This window comes from Lepidochelys kempii, chromosome 5 (assembly GCF_965140265.1).
Source record: "Lepidochelys kempii isolate rLepKem1 chromosome 5, rLepKem1.hap2, whole genome shotgun sequence".
Lineage (NCBI taxonomy): Eukaryota > Metazoa > Chordata > Testudines > Cheloniidae > Lepidochelys > Lepidochelys kempii.
Genome location: NC_133260.1, coordinates 64,724,913 through 64,742,170, shown reverse-complemented (window position 1 = coordinate 64,742,170; position 17,258 = coordinate 64,724,913). Strand labels below are relative to the sequence as shown.

Sequence of the window (17,258 nt, the reverse complement as noted above, 5' to 3'; positions counted from 1 at the left end):
CAAGTTTCCCACAGACCAAGACACACAAACTCAAAGCAGCACTAGACGTTGCCAGAACAACAGACACAAAACTTGCAGACATACCACCACTGCTATGATGATTAATACCCAGCCAAACATACCTTTCAAGACATGTGGTGTACCTAATCCATTGCACTAAATACCCCAATAACAAGAATTACTTGTAATAAGAGTAGATGAGAAACTTTCAGAGTGAAGTCAATTTAAAATTGACAGGTCCCCTTAAAGAATCAGATCTGAAGCTTGATGGTACTTGGTGCATGAAAATATGTCTCTCCCCCAAAACAAAACAATAACCATCCCTGTAATATTTCTGCAAATATATAAAAGTAACTGGTTTTAAAAAGAAAGTTTCACACTATATAGTGCTTTCATTCTCCATGTATCTCCAAGCTTTCCAAACAAGTGATAAGTGCATATGTGGAAAATATGCAAGCATATATGCTTGCTACCATTACTATTTTATTAAATGAGAGGAAAATCAGCATGGACTCCAGGATATCAAAAAGAGCGGATAGGGAAAACTAATGTCAGAGAATACAGTCCAAGGTGCAAAATGCCAATTGTGCCAGACTACAGTTGAAAGAAAGCTTTAGGACTACTTAAGTAATTAGGTCACTCCTTAATGTACCTGAGTGTTCTGGATCTTATCAAAAAGAGATAATATTCCTTTTTAGAAGAGATGTTATATAATGTAATATACTGGTTAGCATACTGCTGAAGGGCTCAAATATTAACTTTGAAGCTTACATCTTTTAATGAACAATGATCAATCTATCACAAAAGTGAATCAACTTGGTATATGTTGAATCTTTAAGACATTTAGCAAGTTAAAGACTGCAAATCACACAGTGCAGCTCTGCACTGGATCATCTATGCAAGACTCACTCTTTGGTGACATAGGACAAACCAAAGGCATTAAACAGAAATAAATATTTAATTATGGGTTCTTCAGTCTAGCAGAGAAAGATATAACACAGGGGTAGGCAACCTATGGCAAGCGTGCCAAAGGCGACACGCAAGCTGATTTTCAGTGGCACTCACACTGCCTGGGTCCCGGCCGCCAGCCCCATTCAGCCCACTGCTGGCCCCGGATCCCAGAGGGCTCTGCTGCCAGCCTGGGGTCCCGGCTGCCGGCCCAGGGCTCTGCTCCTGGCCTCGGCCCAGGGCTCTGCAGCCACCCCCTGGGGTTGTGAGGGGTGCAGACAGTGGCAAGAACCTTAAAACTTGTTCCAGCGCCACTGGGATATTTTTAAGTCCTGATTTGCTGCTTACATCACTATCACGCCACGTGGAACAGCACACTGCATTTGACGTCGTGCGTGCTGTCTGTCGCAATCCCCCCCCCGAGAGGTACATTTGACAAAATGTCAGCTCCTAAGAAAGCAAAGTTAGATGTCTATTTATTTCAGCCTTCTTGGACAGAGACATCTGGATTTATTCAAAAGAAGGACCGTGCTGTTTGTGCTTTCTGTTGTGAAAATGTTGTTTGCCACACATCAAGTGTTTGACATTTTGAAACGAAGCACAAGAAAACCTTTCTTGATGAAGCAGACAAGACTGAATTAAAAAGGCAGTAGCAGGATATGAGAAGCAAAGCAGTGTTTTTAAATGCTTAAGTGTAAGTAAAAATCAAGCCACAGAAAGAAGTTACAAGATTGCACAGGGCATTGCAAAAAACGGAAAGCCGTTTACAGATGGGGAATATATATAAAAAGTTTTTTTCAGCAGTTCTGAGGTTTTGTTCAATGATTTGCCAAATAAAGATACGATCGTATCTAGAATAAAAGAACTGCCAGTCTCTGCCAGACCAGTTGAGAGACATGTAAGTGAAATGGAAGAAAACATTAACGAAAAGCAGACGACTGCATTAAAAGACACAGCAGTGTTGAGCGTTGCAGTTGATGAGAGCATGGATATATCGACGTTCCACGTTTGACAGCTTTTGCAAGATATTGTGCTTCCAATGAAATCCAAGAGGAACTTCATTGCCTAAAACCCCTGCATGGCGCAACAAAGGGGGAAGATATAATGGAAAGTTTTGTAAGCCATTTTGAAGAAGGAGGAATTCACATCAGAAAAATATTTTGTGAGACAACAGATGGTGCTTCTGCCATGGTCGGAAAACAGAAGGGGTTTGTGAAGTTACTTGGAGATCAAATTGGCTGCCCGGCAGTCAAATTTCACTTATCATCCATCAAGAAAACCTGTGTGCTAAAATTTCTAATTCAGAGCTTAATAATGTGATTAATACAGTGGTGCAAAGTGTGAATTTCCCTGTTGCTCTATCTGCTTTGACTCATGGTTTCAAGCACTGCTAGAAGAGATGGACAGTGCTTATAACGACACTTTACTTCACAGCAACATTCGGTGGCTAAGTCGTGGCACGGTTCTGGTGCACTTTATTAAACTGTTTTGATGCAATCAAGGCCCTTTTGTCAGAAAAAGGACAAAACTACCCTGAACTGGATGCTGACAAATGGCTGCGTAAGCTCATGTTTCTAACTGACATCACCACTCACCTAAACAAACTCCACCTCTGTCTCCAGGGTTCAGGACAAACGGTTCTAGATCTTTTTGAAGTCTGGAAGGTATTTGTTGTAAACCTAGCAGTTTTTTCCTTGGGATATTCGAACTTTGACTTTCCGCTACTTTTAACACATAAAAGAGCTATCGACACGTTCCACTGTCAGTGTCAATGAGATTGGAATGTACATGCAAGAACTGGAATCAGAATCTTCTGACAGATTTCAAGATTTTCAGCACTCTGGCCCAATGCTTTCTTTTCTAGTTAAACCTGAAAAGTTCAATGAAAGCGACTTGGATTTGTCTGTATTTCAGTGGATGGGTGTTGAAGATTTCAAAATGCAGTTCACTCAGTTAAAAAGCTCAGAATTGTGGACAGCAAAGTTTGGAGATCTGCGGAGTGCACTTGAAGCTACCGAGAGAGCTCATTGGGCCTCTATTCTGACCTGCTGACATCCTTGCCAGTGAAATTTAACTGTTTGAAGAAAATTGCGTTTGCAATGCTTTCCATATTTGGATCCACATTCCTGCAATGAACAGGTATTTTCACACATGAAATCTGTCCTGTCCCTCTCTGAGCTGGTTAACAACTGATCATTCAGAAGCCTGTGTGAAGCTTAAAGTATCCAAATACTTGCCAAACATTGGAAAACTCAGCAAGGAAAAGCAAGGGCAAGGATCACACTCAACTGATAAGATCTGAATTTTAATTTAATTTTAAATGAAGCTTCTTAAACATTTTAAAAACCTTATTTACTTTACATTAAACTATTACTGTGTTATATAACAGACTTGGAGAGAGACCTTCTAAAAATGTTAAAATGAATTACTGGCACGCAAAACCTTAAATTAGAGTGAATAAATGAAGACTTGGCACACCACCTCTGAAAGGTTGCCGACCCTTGATATAACATGATCCAATGGCTGGAAGTTGAAGCTAGACAAATTCAGACTGGAAATAAGGCTTACATTTTTAACTGTGAAAGTAATTAACCACTGGAACAATTTCTCAAGAGTGGTGGATTCTTCATCACTGGCAATTTTAAAATCAGGATTGGATGTCTGTGTAAAAGATACACTCTAGCAATAATCTGGGGGAAGTTCTATTGCCTGTGCTATACAGGAGGTAAGACTAGATGATCATAATGGCCCTTTCCAGCCTTGGAATCTATTAAACATATCAGACTGTATTTATGTATCTCTGTCTCTCATATGCACACGTTATCTTGAACGAAAACTGGTAACCCTATTTTAAATAAATATGCTGAACTCGCAAAATAGAGTAAAAAGGTGTTGCTCCAGGACTAAACTTGGTCATTTTTCTGATTTAGATTAATAGATTCTAAAGTCAGAAGGGACCCCTGTGATTATCTCCTACCAAACACAGGCCATAGAGCTTCCCTAAAATAATTCCTATTTGAACTACAGCATATCTTTCAGGAAAAAAAAAAAAATCCAATCTTGATTTAAAAACTGCCAATGATAGAGAATCTAATAGAACCCTTGGTAAATTGTTCTAATGGTTAACTACCGTGTCTGGTTTTAGGATACAGATCATCTTTAATTTAATGTAAAAAGAGTCTGAAAAATAATGACAAGTTAGCAATGAAGAGCAGCATTACTGGCATACAAAGGCAAGTCTACACTACAGCGCTACATTGGTGCAGCTGCACAGGGTGGATAAAAATCCATAATTTTTTTGATAAAATGCTTTTTGAGGAAAAAACTTACCTAAAGATAGTTTTAATTAAGTTATATTATAACTCAAAGATATCTCATCATGGAATAGGGATTATAAATTTTAATAGTATGAGACATCATGTAACGTTTAAGAAAAGTTTTGTAAATGAGTTCCAATAGTTCATGGATTAGGGACCCAATCTTATGGAGTTCCAGGGGCTTCTGTATAGATTATTTAGGTTAATCTTTCTATCTACCCAATAGGACTCAGTGCTCAGTCTAGAAGATACCATCAGAGATGCTTAGTTTTGCAGTTCTCAAATTGTGGATTTGTCTCTCCAAAGGGAATATGCTTATTAACAGCAAAAATGTTTTAAAATAAATAATATCTAGAGGTGAGAAATAACAGACCTCAACCCTACTGTCCCTTTGCAAATTTGTGTACACAGAGTCAATCCCTTACCTCTCTCTAAAAGTGCAAAGTTTCAAAAAGTTCAAGGAATAGAAGATTGTTGGAGGCAGAACAGATCCGGACAAGGAGAAGTCTGGAGATAAATGTAAGAAGCGAAGGTGTCAAGGTTCCTTCCCCACTCTGAACTTTAGGGTACAGACGTGGGGACCTGCATGAAAAAACCCCTTAGCTTATTTTTACCAGCTTAGGTCAAAACTTCCCTAAGGTACAAATTATTTTACCTTTTGTCCCTGGACCTTATTGCTGCCACCACCAAGCATCTAACAAAATATAACACGCAAAGAGCCCACTTGGACATGTCTTTCCCCCACAATCTCTCCAAGCCCTACACCCCCTTTCCTGGGGAAGGCTTGATAAAAATCCTCACCAATTTGCATAGGTGAACACAGACCCAAACCCTTGGATCTTAAGAACAAGGAAAAAGCAATCAGGTTCTTAAAAGAAGAATTTTAATTAAAGAAAAAGTAAAAGAATCACCTCTGGAAAATCAGGATGGTAAATACCTTACAGGGTAATCAGATTCAAAACATAGAGAATCCCTCTAGGCAAAACCTTAAGTTCCAAAAAGACACAAAAACAGGAATATACATTCCATTCAGCACAACTTATTTGATCAGCCATTTAAACAAAACAGAATCTAACGCATATCTAAGTAGATTGCTTATTAACCCTTTACAGGAGTTCTGACCTGCATTCCTGCTCTGGTCCCAGCAAAAGCAACACACAGACAGAGAGAACCCTTCCGCTCCCCTTCCCCCCCCCAGCTTTGTAAGTATCTAGTCTCCTCTTTGGTCATTTTGGTCAGGTGCCAGCGAGGTTGTCTTAGCTTCTTAACCTTTTACAGGTGAAAGGGTTTTTCCTCTGGCCAGGAGGGATTTAAAGGTGTTTACTCTTCCCTTTATAGTTATGACAGAAGGATATATGCTTGTTTTGTTAAAATAATATGTTTGTCACTGAAGAAAAAATTCTCGAATACATAACCATTGTTGTTTTAGTTAAATAAAACAATTTAAATGTCTGTCTGGTGATGTTCTCCTAATACAGCATGGCAAGAAAATCCTCCAAATATTAATGATTAACCTGTTGGAGATAGCTCACCTTCCAATGACTTCATAAACATCTGCTTCAATTACCTTTGGTAAATGAAATAACCAAACAATCATTCATTTTCTGATATAGCTGTAAATATAATCTGAAAAGTTTTCAAAATAAATCACTGTTTAAAAATGTATAGTTTGTACCTTCTAAAAATGAAACCTATATCTATCTCTGAGTTGTGAAGAATATGTATTAAGGTTATAACAACCAACAAGAATGCACTTTTATGTAGAAATCCATGATTAAATCGAGTCTTCCTAACAAGTGATTTAAATCATGATTTTAAATCAAATCCACCCTGCAGCTGCACCAATGCAGCTGCGCCACTGTAGCGTGTTTGGTGAAGACACTCTATGCCAACAGGAGAGCGTTCTCCCCTTGGCACAATCACTCCACCTCCACGAGAGGTAGAAGCTATGTCAGCAGGAGAGCATCTCCTACTGATATAGTGCCAGGGTGCTTAGGTCGCTGTAACTTGTCTTTTTCACATCCCTGAGTGATGTAAGTTATATTGACTTAAGTGGTAGGGTAGACCAGCCCCAAGTCTCAAAAGGCAAGTCAAGAATAAGCCATAGAGGACTTTTAAATCAATGTTTCTACACAGGGACATTAAAAGTGAAGACAAGTAGACACATGCTTGAGTAGATACGCACAGAGGGGTTAACGTGGTCAAAACAACAAGTATTCTTACAGCAAGACTCTGAATGGGTGTAAAATGTGACACCCGTGCTTGGGGATTAATACTTGACATTGTATTTATGTTTAGGCATCTATAACTATGCAGTCAACATATTAGATTGGTACTTGACCTGTGACATTCAGTACAAGGGAGATGGTAAAGGACTGGTCCTCCCTAGAAAGCGCTGCCCAAAGTATCTGCCATCAGTAAGGCGGCAAAGCAGCTAAGGACCCGAAGGTGGTGGGCCCATGGGCGTGCAAGGCTAATGCCAGAGCAGTTTCTCCTGCACAGCACGCACAGCGCGAGGGGCCCGCGTCATACCCCGCGGGATGCCCCCGGGACAGGGTGTGCTGCTGGGCACGCCGTGTTTGGCTCCATAACCCCTCACCTGAGCGCTCATTAGCAACCCCCCCCCCCCCACACACACACACACACACACACTACCCCACCCCGGCGTGTGCAGCGAGAAACCCTCGCACCCGGGCCCGGAGGCGGGACACTGCCGGGGAAGCGCGGAGCCCCGCGCCCGGCCAGGCCCAGAACCCGACAGGGCCCAGTTACACCCCCGCGCCCGGCCCCTCACCGCACGGTCCGGATCACGAAGTAGACGATGAGGGCGGCGCTGGCCACCACGAGCACCGCCAGGGCGCGCTGGGTCATGGGCTGGTTGCGCTCGGGCGGGGCGGACACGGCCAGGCTGCTGCTGCTGCTGCTGCCATTGCTGCTCCGCGTCGCCTCCCCGGGCGTGCCGCCTTGCGGGAGCGTCGAGCGGGTCTCGCTGATCGCCGCGGCAGCCTCCACGCACAGCGCGCCCAGCAGCAGCCGCAGCCCGGCCAGGAGCCAGCGCGGCGGCGGCATCGCGCCCCTTCCCTGCCCGGCCCGGGCACGGCCTCCCGCGGAAGCCGCCGCGGGCTAGGCGCGGCCGGGCCCTGTGGCAGAGGAAGCGGAAATTCTCATCACGGCTCCGCGTCCGGCCGGGCCGCCGCTGTTGCTATCAGGTGACCGAGGCGCGGCGCCCCAGGCCGAAACTGGGGTCGGCGCATGCGCGATTGCAGCTCAAGCCTGAGGGCGCGCGGCAGGGCGCGCGCGTGGGGCCTTGGGCAGGCTGGTTGCAGCTGGCCGTGGCGCTGGGCAGAAGCGGACTGCAGGCGGGAGTCAGGCGCCATGCCGGACTCCGCGGACGCAGGGACGAGAGTGTGAGCAAAAAGGGGGCTGCAATAGGGTGACCCACCCCAGACCCTGTGCTCTGGGATAAGGCAAGAGCTGGAGGTACCTGGATCCTGCCTGGCTGTCTTTGGCTCTCATCTCCTCCCCCAGTTGCACCATCCACCACCTAGGGAACAAGCCTCGCTGATCCTAGTGCAAGTACACGCCCGCTCGTAGCCCGTGGCTTCCCAAAGCACGAGCGCTGCTGCAGCCCAGATCTGGATCCATTCAGGTTTTGTCTCTCACTTCCAAGGCTCCTGGCAGGAACAGGGACCACGTGTATCAGCCCCTCCTACTGCGCCCGAAGCATTCCAGACCTTGAGTGTATGACAGTGCATGAGGCTGTGAAATAGATCCGGCACCTAGAGCAAGCTGGATCTTGGCAATTTTTGGCCCTAACCCCCACACTGTAAAGAAAAGAAACAAAACAATTAGAGCGGCTTCTAGTTCGTCATAAATATCTTCCTGCTTCCGAAGAAAAATGTGCCCTGTGAATAGGGTGGGTTTGCCAATTTTCTAATTGCATAAAACCAAACAATCTTGCCCTGCCCCTTTCCTGAGGCCCCGCTTTGCTTTCCGAGGATCCGCCCCTGCTCACACCATCCCTCCTCCTTCCATCGCTCATTCTCCCCCACCCTCACTCACTTTCATTGGGTTGAGGTGTAGGAGGGTGTGAGGGCTCTGGTTGGGGGGGTGGACTCCAGGGTGAGGCTAGAAATGAGGGGTTCAGGGTGCTAGAGGGGGCTCCTGGCAGGAAGTTGGGGTGCAGGATGGGGTGAGGGCTCCTGCTGGGGGTGTGAGCTCTGGAGTGGGGCCAGAAATGAGGGGTGCAGGAGGGAGCTCTGAGCTAGGGCAGGGGGTTGGGATGTGGGAGGGGGGGTGGGCTCTGGGGTGGGGCTGGGAGGTTTGGGGTGTAGGAGGGGGCTCAGGGCTAGGGCAGGGAGTTAGAGCATGGGAGGGGTGTGGGGTGCAGGCTCTGGGAGGCAGTTTCAGTCCAGGAGGGAACTCAGGGCTGGGGCAGAGGGTTGGGGTGCAGGTTCTAGGAGAGAGTTTGGGTGCGGGAGAGAGCTCAGGGGATTGGGGTGCAGGCTCTGGGAGGGAGTTAGGGTGTGGGAGGTGGTTCTGACCTGGGACAGGAGGTTGAGGTGTGGGAGGAGGTTCGGGGTGCAGGCTCTAGCTGAGGAACATTTACCTCGTGTGGCTCCTGGAAGCAGCCAGCATATCCAGCTCCTAGGCAGAGGGGCCAGGGAGCTCTGTGTGCTGAGCACGCCTGCAGGTGCCACTCCCGCAGCTCTCACTGGGAGCTGTGGAGTCAGTACTCGGGGTGGGGGCCACCTCTGCACCTAGGAACCAGACATGCTGGCCGCTTCTGGGAGCCACGTGGAGCCAGAACAGGCAGGGAGCCTGCCTTAGTCCCGCTGTGCCACCAACCAGACACCTGGCAATCTCGACCGGATGCCTAGTAACCCTACCTCTGACAAATTTTGGTCCAATAGCATTGGAAAAAATTACCAGCTGGTACCTAGCTCATGCTGGATCATGCCAGGTTTTAATCTCAATCTTCTGAATTCTACTATCTGAATAAAAAGTAATGTACGAAATCCTAATGACCTTAAATGCCTGTTGCAAAAGGTACAGAATTGCAAAAACAAGCTGGTTCCAGCGACTTCTTTTTCCCAGTCTCCCAAATCCTACCACCTAACTGAAGAAGTGCAGTTGTTTCAGTTCTTTTGGAAAAAAAACAGACCTCAATACAGCAATTACAATTTTGATTTTGCAAGAGAGCCATTTTCTGTTGGAAAAACACTGATGGAAAATTTCCAGCCTCTCTATCCCAGATATTTGCAGTCAAGAAGTGAAGGTAGAATTAACTTTTCAGAAATGAGAAATTAGGCAATGAGTAATAGTTTTCTGAGTCCTGACAAAACTATAGAGTACTTTCTGATGGACCTCTATTAGTAGGGTTTTCATAGACTCTCTACTTTTTTTCCCCAACAGCCACAGATTTCATGAATCAGTCTCATTTAGTGGCTTTGATTTCCTTCTGTACATTTTTAGGGCTTCCTGAATGTGCCAGAATCTGGAGTGGAGAGTGTTGTTGTCAGTCTGGATTTTTCTGGTCAAACAGGAGCAAGAACATGTATTTCTATTTTAACAGTACAATTTGGAGACTATGAGCCAAAATAATTTAAAATCCAGCAGGCTTCAGGAATTGCAAATATCTTTGTGGTGCTACTGTGTTTGGTTGTTTGTTTGTTTGTTTGTTTTTTCTCCACAACAGAACATGTGGCTTCCACAAAATCAATATTTTCTAGTGTTTTTTTTTATTTTTCCAAGGTTTTTTTATGTTGAGAAAAATGAAACTAATAATTTAATTTCAGCTAAGGTTGTCCCATATTGAAACATTTTGGTTCGTTCAGACAAAGAGAAACATTTACTTTCAGACCAATTTGACATTAAACTGTCTGCCTGAATTGCTGGGGCAGCTGACCGGAGCTGTAGTTCAGGTGCCTCATTGTACCCATTTTCTCCTATTGTCTGGACTCCCTTGCCAGACTACATCTTCCATGATGCATTGCAGCGGCATTATGGTCTCCCTCTGACAGAACTGCCAGAGTGCATCATGGGTGTCCGTGACTGCAGTGCATCACTGAAATTTTTTGAAACTTTTAATTCCACCCAAATTAATATTTCAGCATTGTGTCCTGGTTTTAAAATGTACACAAATGTAGAAATATTGGAATTTCCTACAGGATATAAATTTTGATTTTTGATTACCTCTAATCTTGGACCCTGTGACCCTGTGTACAAGAAATATGACCATTTGTATCACTGCTGTTACCACTGTTATACAATTACCATAAATCTTATACAAAGTGTGTCATGTAAAGTTTCAATGGAAACCTTATTTGCTAAGTACTGTTATCCTGTTTTACATGTATCATCTTTGTATCTGACGTTATGAATATTGGCTGTGTGCTTGTATCTTAAACCTGTGTTTTGTTTCTGGGTGACACCCTCCAGATACAATTACATCAAGGTTAGACAGCTGTGTATCGATAGGCCATCAAGGACTCTCAGCTCTCACAATGGGCTGTTGAAAAAAGCTCATCTCACCCAGATAGCTCTTCCTGAGGATGCTTCAGACAACGAGGAGCCAATGGCCACCCCCTGTTATTCAGCAAACCATGTAAGGACATGTAATATACTCTTGTGACCCTGGACTCCATCTTGGGCCAGTAATTTTCCACAGACAGGGGCTGTGGGCTTTGTTTGGGACAGCAAACTTCCATCCACATGACAAAGGATATAAAAGACCTTTGAGACCCTTCCATCTTGCCTCTTTTTGCTCTAATTCTCTGGACTGTGGATTTACAACTAAAAGGAGCGTCTTGAACTCTGGGCTGAGGACCTTCCAATCTTTTGGAAGTTACCAGAGAAACTTTAGAAGACAGCAGTCTATTCCATCATTGCTACAAATCTGATATAAGGACTTTGCAATCATATATATAGTTGTATATTATCTACTAACCATTTAAAACTCTCCCCTTTTATTAATAAATCTTTAGTTAGTTTACTAAGGATTGGCTGACAGCATAGTTTTTGGATAAGATCTGAAATACATACTATATGAGGGTAAGTGTCTAATCCTCTGGGATTGGTAGAACATTATGTATGGTGAATTAGGTTTTCAATAACCGTCTGAGACCTGTTTATCTGGTTGGGAGTCAAGGGCTAGAATGCCTAAAAGGGACTGTGTTTGGCTTCTGGTTAGCCAGTATGGTACTGCAAAAGCTCTTTTGTTACTGGCTTGATGAATCTACTTATAGAATAAACCACCAGGGGGATTTTTTGCCATATTTTCTGAAGTCTGCCCTGAAAATGGCATTCTCAGTCTGACCCTTCCAGGAACCCAGTCACAGATCTCTCTCAGGCACGTTTCAGGTAACATATGGCATACAGACTGTCTAGCTCATGCTGGTGGATTATCTCTTTTATGGCCAAGGATCATACAACTATACTCACATTATTGGATCACTCCATAGTATTCCTTTCAGTTGTTTGTAGAATGCTGCTCTCCAATAACATAAGGCTGTACCAGAGTTTAATGGAAATAATCCAAAATGGCTTTGATCGTTCATCGAAGATTGATTCTAGAGCAGTGGTGGGCAACCTGCGGCCAGTCAGGGCAATCTGATGGCGAGCCATGGGACAGTTTGTTTACATTGACCATCCACAGGCATGGCCGCCCGCGCCGCTTTCCGCAACTCCCAACGGGAATAGTGAACCGCGGCCACTGGGAGCAGCAGGCGGCCATGCCTGCGGACGGTCAATGTAAACAAACTGTCTTGTGGCTCACTAGCAGATTACCCTGACAGGCCGCAGGTTGCACACCACTGTTCTAGAGGGTCATCATGGGGAACTGCTCCCTTTGCCTCCAGAGTTCCAAAAGGCTCAACCCTCTCTTCTCTTATTTAACACCTACACCAAGCTGCTAGAGTATAAATGTGTTTATGCCAGCAACATGCTGATGGCAAGCAAACCCAATTATCCTTTGTATTAAATGTTGAGCAGCATCTCCAATATATTCCAGTGGCTGAGTAAAGAATAATTGGGTGAAGCAAAACCTAAGAAAGGTGAAGATGATAATAGTACGTAAAGGGAAGCACTTGATTAAATTGTTTATACTGTGTATTATAGAGGCTGAGATGACTAGTTTTCCAAATAGATTAAAATTATCTAATTGGATTAAGATAATTTAAATAAAATTTATAATTAATTATTTTGATCTGGAGGGATTGGGGAAGGAAATTTACATTTCTATTTAAACCTATTAATTGTACTCTAGTATGATTTAATATTATTTGTATAGATACAAAATGACTGTCCCAGGTTCATTGCCAGGGAGTTGGTGTGGATTCTAGCAGGGTCCCTATTGACAGAAAGACTTTTGAGGTGGAGAATTTGCAGTGACAGAAAGCAGCCACTACTTTCTCCTCATTTGGGAGGCCCAGAAGTGTGCAACACAGACTTAAAAACAGCTAGGGAGGACAGGGGATATGCTATTTTAATGTATCTTAGACATCTCGTCCACTGGGGCTTTTTTGGCAGCCACAATTTTGAGATGTTTTCCTAAACAGAAACCCTGAGGGAGAGAAGGTGGAAATACTGCCTGTCTTTCCTCAGGGTGAATCCCCCAAGGGCATGTGCTGGTGACAAGACATGTAATTTACCGTGCCAGTCTGAGTAAATCTATCCTGCTGATTCTAAATATTATGCTGTCACATTTTGGGGTGCAATTCAGACCAGTGAAAAGTTGTGTTACTGCCTGCCTTGTAACCCTGGGTTACAGTGCTCTGCTGCGGTGGCTCACAGCCCAGACACCAACAGCCCACAGAGAAGGATGCAGTTTCCTTAGCATCTGTGTGCTGTGGAGCCCCGGTTCAGCACTCTGACCGCAGCAGCCTGCCAGCAACACAACCTTCACCTGCTGTAATTACTATATTCAGGGCAATCCCAATAAACTCCTCGTCCTAAATTTCCCCAAAACCCTCAGCCCTGAAGTGTACAGCCTTCTTCTGGAACACTCAGAGAAGTAAAAAGATTTATTGCTTCTTTAAAGAGACAAAAGCACAGCTTACTACCTTAACTGGAGTTAACAAAAATTTCAGTCCAAACACAGCATTGGCTTGATTTAGATTAACAGCAAAACAATTTTAAGAACAAAAAGAGAGATTTTCAGTGAGTTCTAGTACAAAGGACAAAGACAAAACGGTTACAAGCAAATAAAAGTAAAACATGCTTTCTAGTGGCTAAGACTTAACAAGCCACAACCTTGTTCAAGGTAGCTTTCGTACTGATCTTTTTCTTTCCAGCCACAGCTGACTCTCTCAGTCAGGACCTTCTACAGAAGTACAAGGTTCTGGTTTCCCTTGTTTACTTAGGTGAAAGATCTTTGCCTAAGCATGTTTCTCACCTATATTCAGTTCCCAGAGACTTCCACCCCCTTGATCAAAAGACGCATCTTTCTCAACTTGCAAGAGCTCTGGCCCCTTGTGTCTGTCCAGTGATGGATGCCAAGATGGCTGCTTCTCTCATCTTATATCTTAGCAAGCTCACTGTTTTGGTCCCAAGATGCAAGATGATCTCATGCTGTTCTTCCTCTCCCATGGACTTCCCATCCCCCTGCTGATTCATATGTAAATGGGGTTTCCACTGTTTGTGGTCACACTTTGCTTATTTTCACTGGGAGAAAAGAATATATCTGCCTTCCCTCCAGTCTGGAGAGAACTGTTTATCTCCCTTTGTTTGGTCACTGACTTTAAAGCATAATATTAGTGATTAGCCATAATTCCTTATTTAGTGTTAATACATACCTTTCAAATTATATTAATGACCATTGTGTCATTAGCTTTCATAAAAGCCCTTACTTGATACACTTTTATAATACAGTACTATTGTATACACGTAGTTGATTCAATTGCTTATCATTTGAGGTTCACCCCCAGTCTTTGTAGTTAAGAGGCTATCTCCCCCCTCAGTAGGTTGATGGCTTTGTTTACCTCTTATGTAAATGTGCCTTCATTATTTCTGCCTGACTACCAAGCTTGCCAGACAAACAAATACACATTCCATTGTCTAAGGCAGATTGGGCTTACACTTTGCTTATCAAACACATATTAAGAACGTAATTCTAACACATATCCATAATTCTTTGTACACACACCACACATACCTCATGCAATAATATTAATGACCAGCGAATCACCAGTTTTCCAGTAATATATTATATGCCACCTTTTGGGTATATATCAGTGTGCTAGGTATAGTGAGCACATCAGGCCTGACATGAGTTTCAGACACAGAGTAGTGAGCCATAAATGGGCCTCTTTGTCACATATACACTGTCTGGAAGCATTATTAAATTTATGGAGTGACACCACCAAAGGTAATGTCGTCTAGCTGTGAGGTAGCAGAAAGATGATAACTGGGTGGGAAGAACTCATATTTAAAGTCTCACAAAAGTAAGAATTGTAATTTGTAAGTAAATTCCTCTCTGTGTGTCAGAAGGGTAGTCTGTTTAAGGCACTAATAACCACCTTTCAAGTGGTTAGTTAAAGTATAGCTGAATTGCAGTTGTGAATTCAAACAAGAACACTGGAGCTTAGACAGGGGATAAGGATGCCTAACATAGTTATTTCACTAACTGCAACAATACAACTTAAGATCCAGCAGGACCAGTGTTGAATAACTGGAATGCTCCTTGAACTTATAGATGACAAATCTGGCAATGTTACAGTAAACTAGATTAATAATTAAAAATAATAATTGCAAAACTGTTAAACTGATTGCTAATGAAATCTTTGCAGTTTGATTCCCTCCGCCCTCCCCAGAAATGAACAGTCTTGACATTTTTAACATTCAGATATCTGGAGAATCCAGGGCTGACAAATGGTCACAGTATATTTGAATGAGATTTAAGAAACTTACAAGTGAAATTTTTAATGTCTCATTGAAACACATTGCAAATTCCTTCATTGCCGAGTTGAGATAAAACTGGTTTAAAGCTGAAATGTGTGAAAGTTGGAGGTAGGTTTGAGAGCTAAATATGAAGTTAGCCAAGTTTGTAAGCTTGTTAGAAATACTGATTTATTGCTTGGGAGCTGAAGAAAGAAAATGAGCAGTAAACAAAATGATGTCATTTAGCAATTATTCTAGCATACACAGTTTTTGAAAGGAATGTCCTGGGTTTATATTCCTCCCTTCACTGTGTAAATTGTAGAACGCATCTTGCCTACAATGGAAACAGAACTTTCACTTTAATATGTCTTAACTCCAAAGAGTGACAGATCTTGAGTGCCAGTAAAAGACCTTGAGACTGCTAAATTATCCATTAAAATTAATGGAACTTTCTTTACTTTTGGGGAAAAGCAAAATTAGGCATTTTTTTTTTCAATTCTGCAAAATAGGGTCTTAGAGAGGAATTGTAAGAACTGAGAAATTAAATTGCAGATCATTATGTGTCTGTCAAGGATGTCTGGGTAGGGGGGCCTTTCATCAGGAAATGAAGTGATAACTCAGAGCGAGACAGTTAGGAACTCTGAAATGCTGTATGTTCTAGCTCTTTTCACCATTTCTGCTAGTTTAGCTACAACTTCACTGTGTGCTTTTTAGATACCATCAGATACGGAGGGCATTATGTGGAAGACATCTACTCTTGGCTCTGCCCTGTCAGTCTGTGGAACTGGACCCCTATGAAGTCAACACTGACAGCCTGGCTTCCCATACTTGTGCATATCTTACCACCATCCGTCCAAAGAGAAGCAGCAGTAATACAAGAGTACGACTGCACGATAATGAACCCAGACTTGCCCATCTATGAAGACTGCCAGTATCACCTGAGATGCTTCCTTAAGTCCAAGAACCTCTTCTGATTAGCAGCCAAAGCTTTCAAAACCTCCAGACTGTCATGAAAAGACATGTGGCAGAGGCTGTGGAAAAATAGTGGGGATAAGAATCAAGACCTGATCACAGATCCTACAGACCCAGTACCTGGCTTTTCCAGGTCACATCAAATATGGATCACAGCAAACTGCATCAGAACCTCATATGAGTGTTGTAATTATCTACTACACACATGGAAAAATGAAGGACAGCCCAATATGCGAATGTGGAGAAGACATTCAAACCATGAAATGTCTAGCAAACCATTGCCCTCTAACATCCTTCTTTGGAGGGACAACCTTGATTCATTCCATCACTGGAAGCCATGGAATGGATGTCAAATTTGGGTGTCAACCCTGAATTTGCTTTTCAAGTTGCCAAATGAATGAAAAAGAAGAATGAAGTCCCTACAAAGCAGCTTACATGGGACGATACAAAATGAGGAAGTGTACTGTGGAGATAGCACTCTAATCCATGCCTCTACATTCAGTTAGGATTTGCAGATGCAGGCTCCCCTCATAGGAAGAAATATTAGGCTGTGAAATAGCAGCATGAAATTCTACAGGTATTTCATCCAAGTTTTAACCATGATTATTTTATAATATCTCTCTAAGTTGCCATGGCTTCAGCCACATATACTGGATTCTCATAATGCAGCTAATGTTTTTCATCTGACTGCATTATACACCTGAGGGCATTTTTGCCAAAGAGAGGAGCAATAGGCAATGTAATTAACTATTCTTTACAAAAAAAGGAAACAATATATCTATTTTGCCTACATAATATCTGGGTTTAAAAAAAAAAAGACTACTGTAGATACAAAGCATTGCATCTTGTAAACTTTTTGCTATTACAGTGGTTGACAGTTGACCTTACTTCAGTCCCATTGTGATCTGAAATTATCAGTGGACCTATTCAGGATTCCAGTAGAATATCTAGCATTGACAAAACTATATAGAAAAGAATACAACATAAACAAATTAATGCCAAAGAATGCCACTACCACCACCTCCAAAAACATTTCTTCATTTAAAAAAGTTAAAATAATGTATGGATTCTATCCACACCGTATATTCAGTTAAAGTAGACAAAGTACCTTCAATAGAAATATATTGTATTTCAAATTGCAAC

General features: G+C 42.9%; 1 protein-coding gene across 2 annotated transcripts in view; it reads right to left on the bottom strand.

The window, feature by feature from the left end:
* Positions 1-7,497, bottom strand: part of FAM174A (family with sequence similarity 174 member A) — a 32,195-nt gene extending 24,698 nt beyond the window's left edge. The window contains exon 1 of one of the 2 annotated variants that reach the window (XM_073344592.1): positions 7,060-7,497. In XM_073344592.1, coding sequence (XP_073200693.1) covers positions 7,060-7,334 — 275 coding nt within the window. In that variant the 5' untranslated portion in view covers positions 7,335-7,497. The remainder of the gene's footprint in view (positions 1-7,059) is intronic. The other variant, XM_073344593.1, reaches the window with a different exon arrangement.
* Between the last annotated feature and the right edge of the window lie 9,761 nt (positions 7,498-17,258).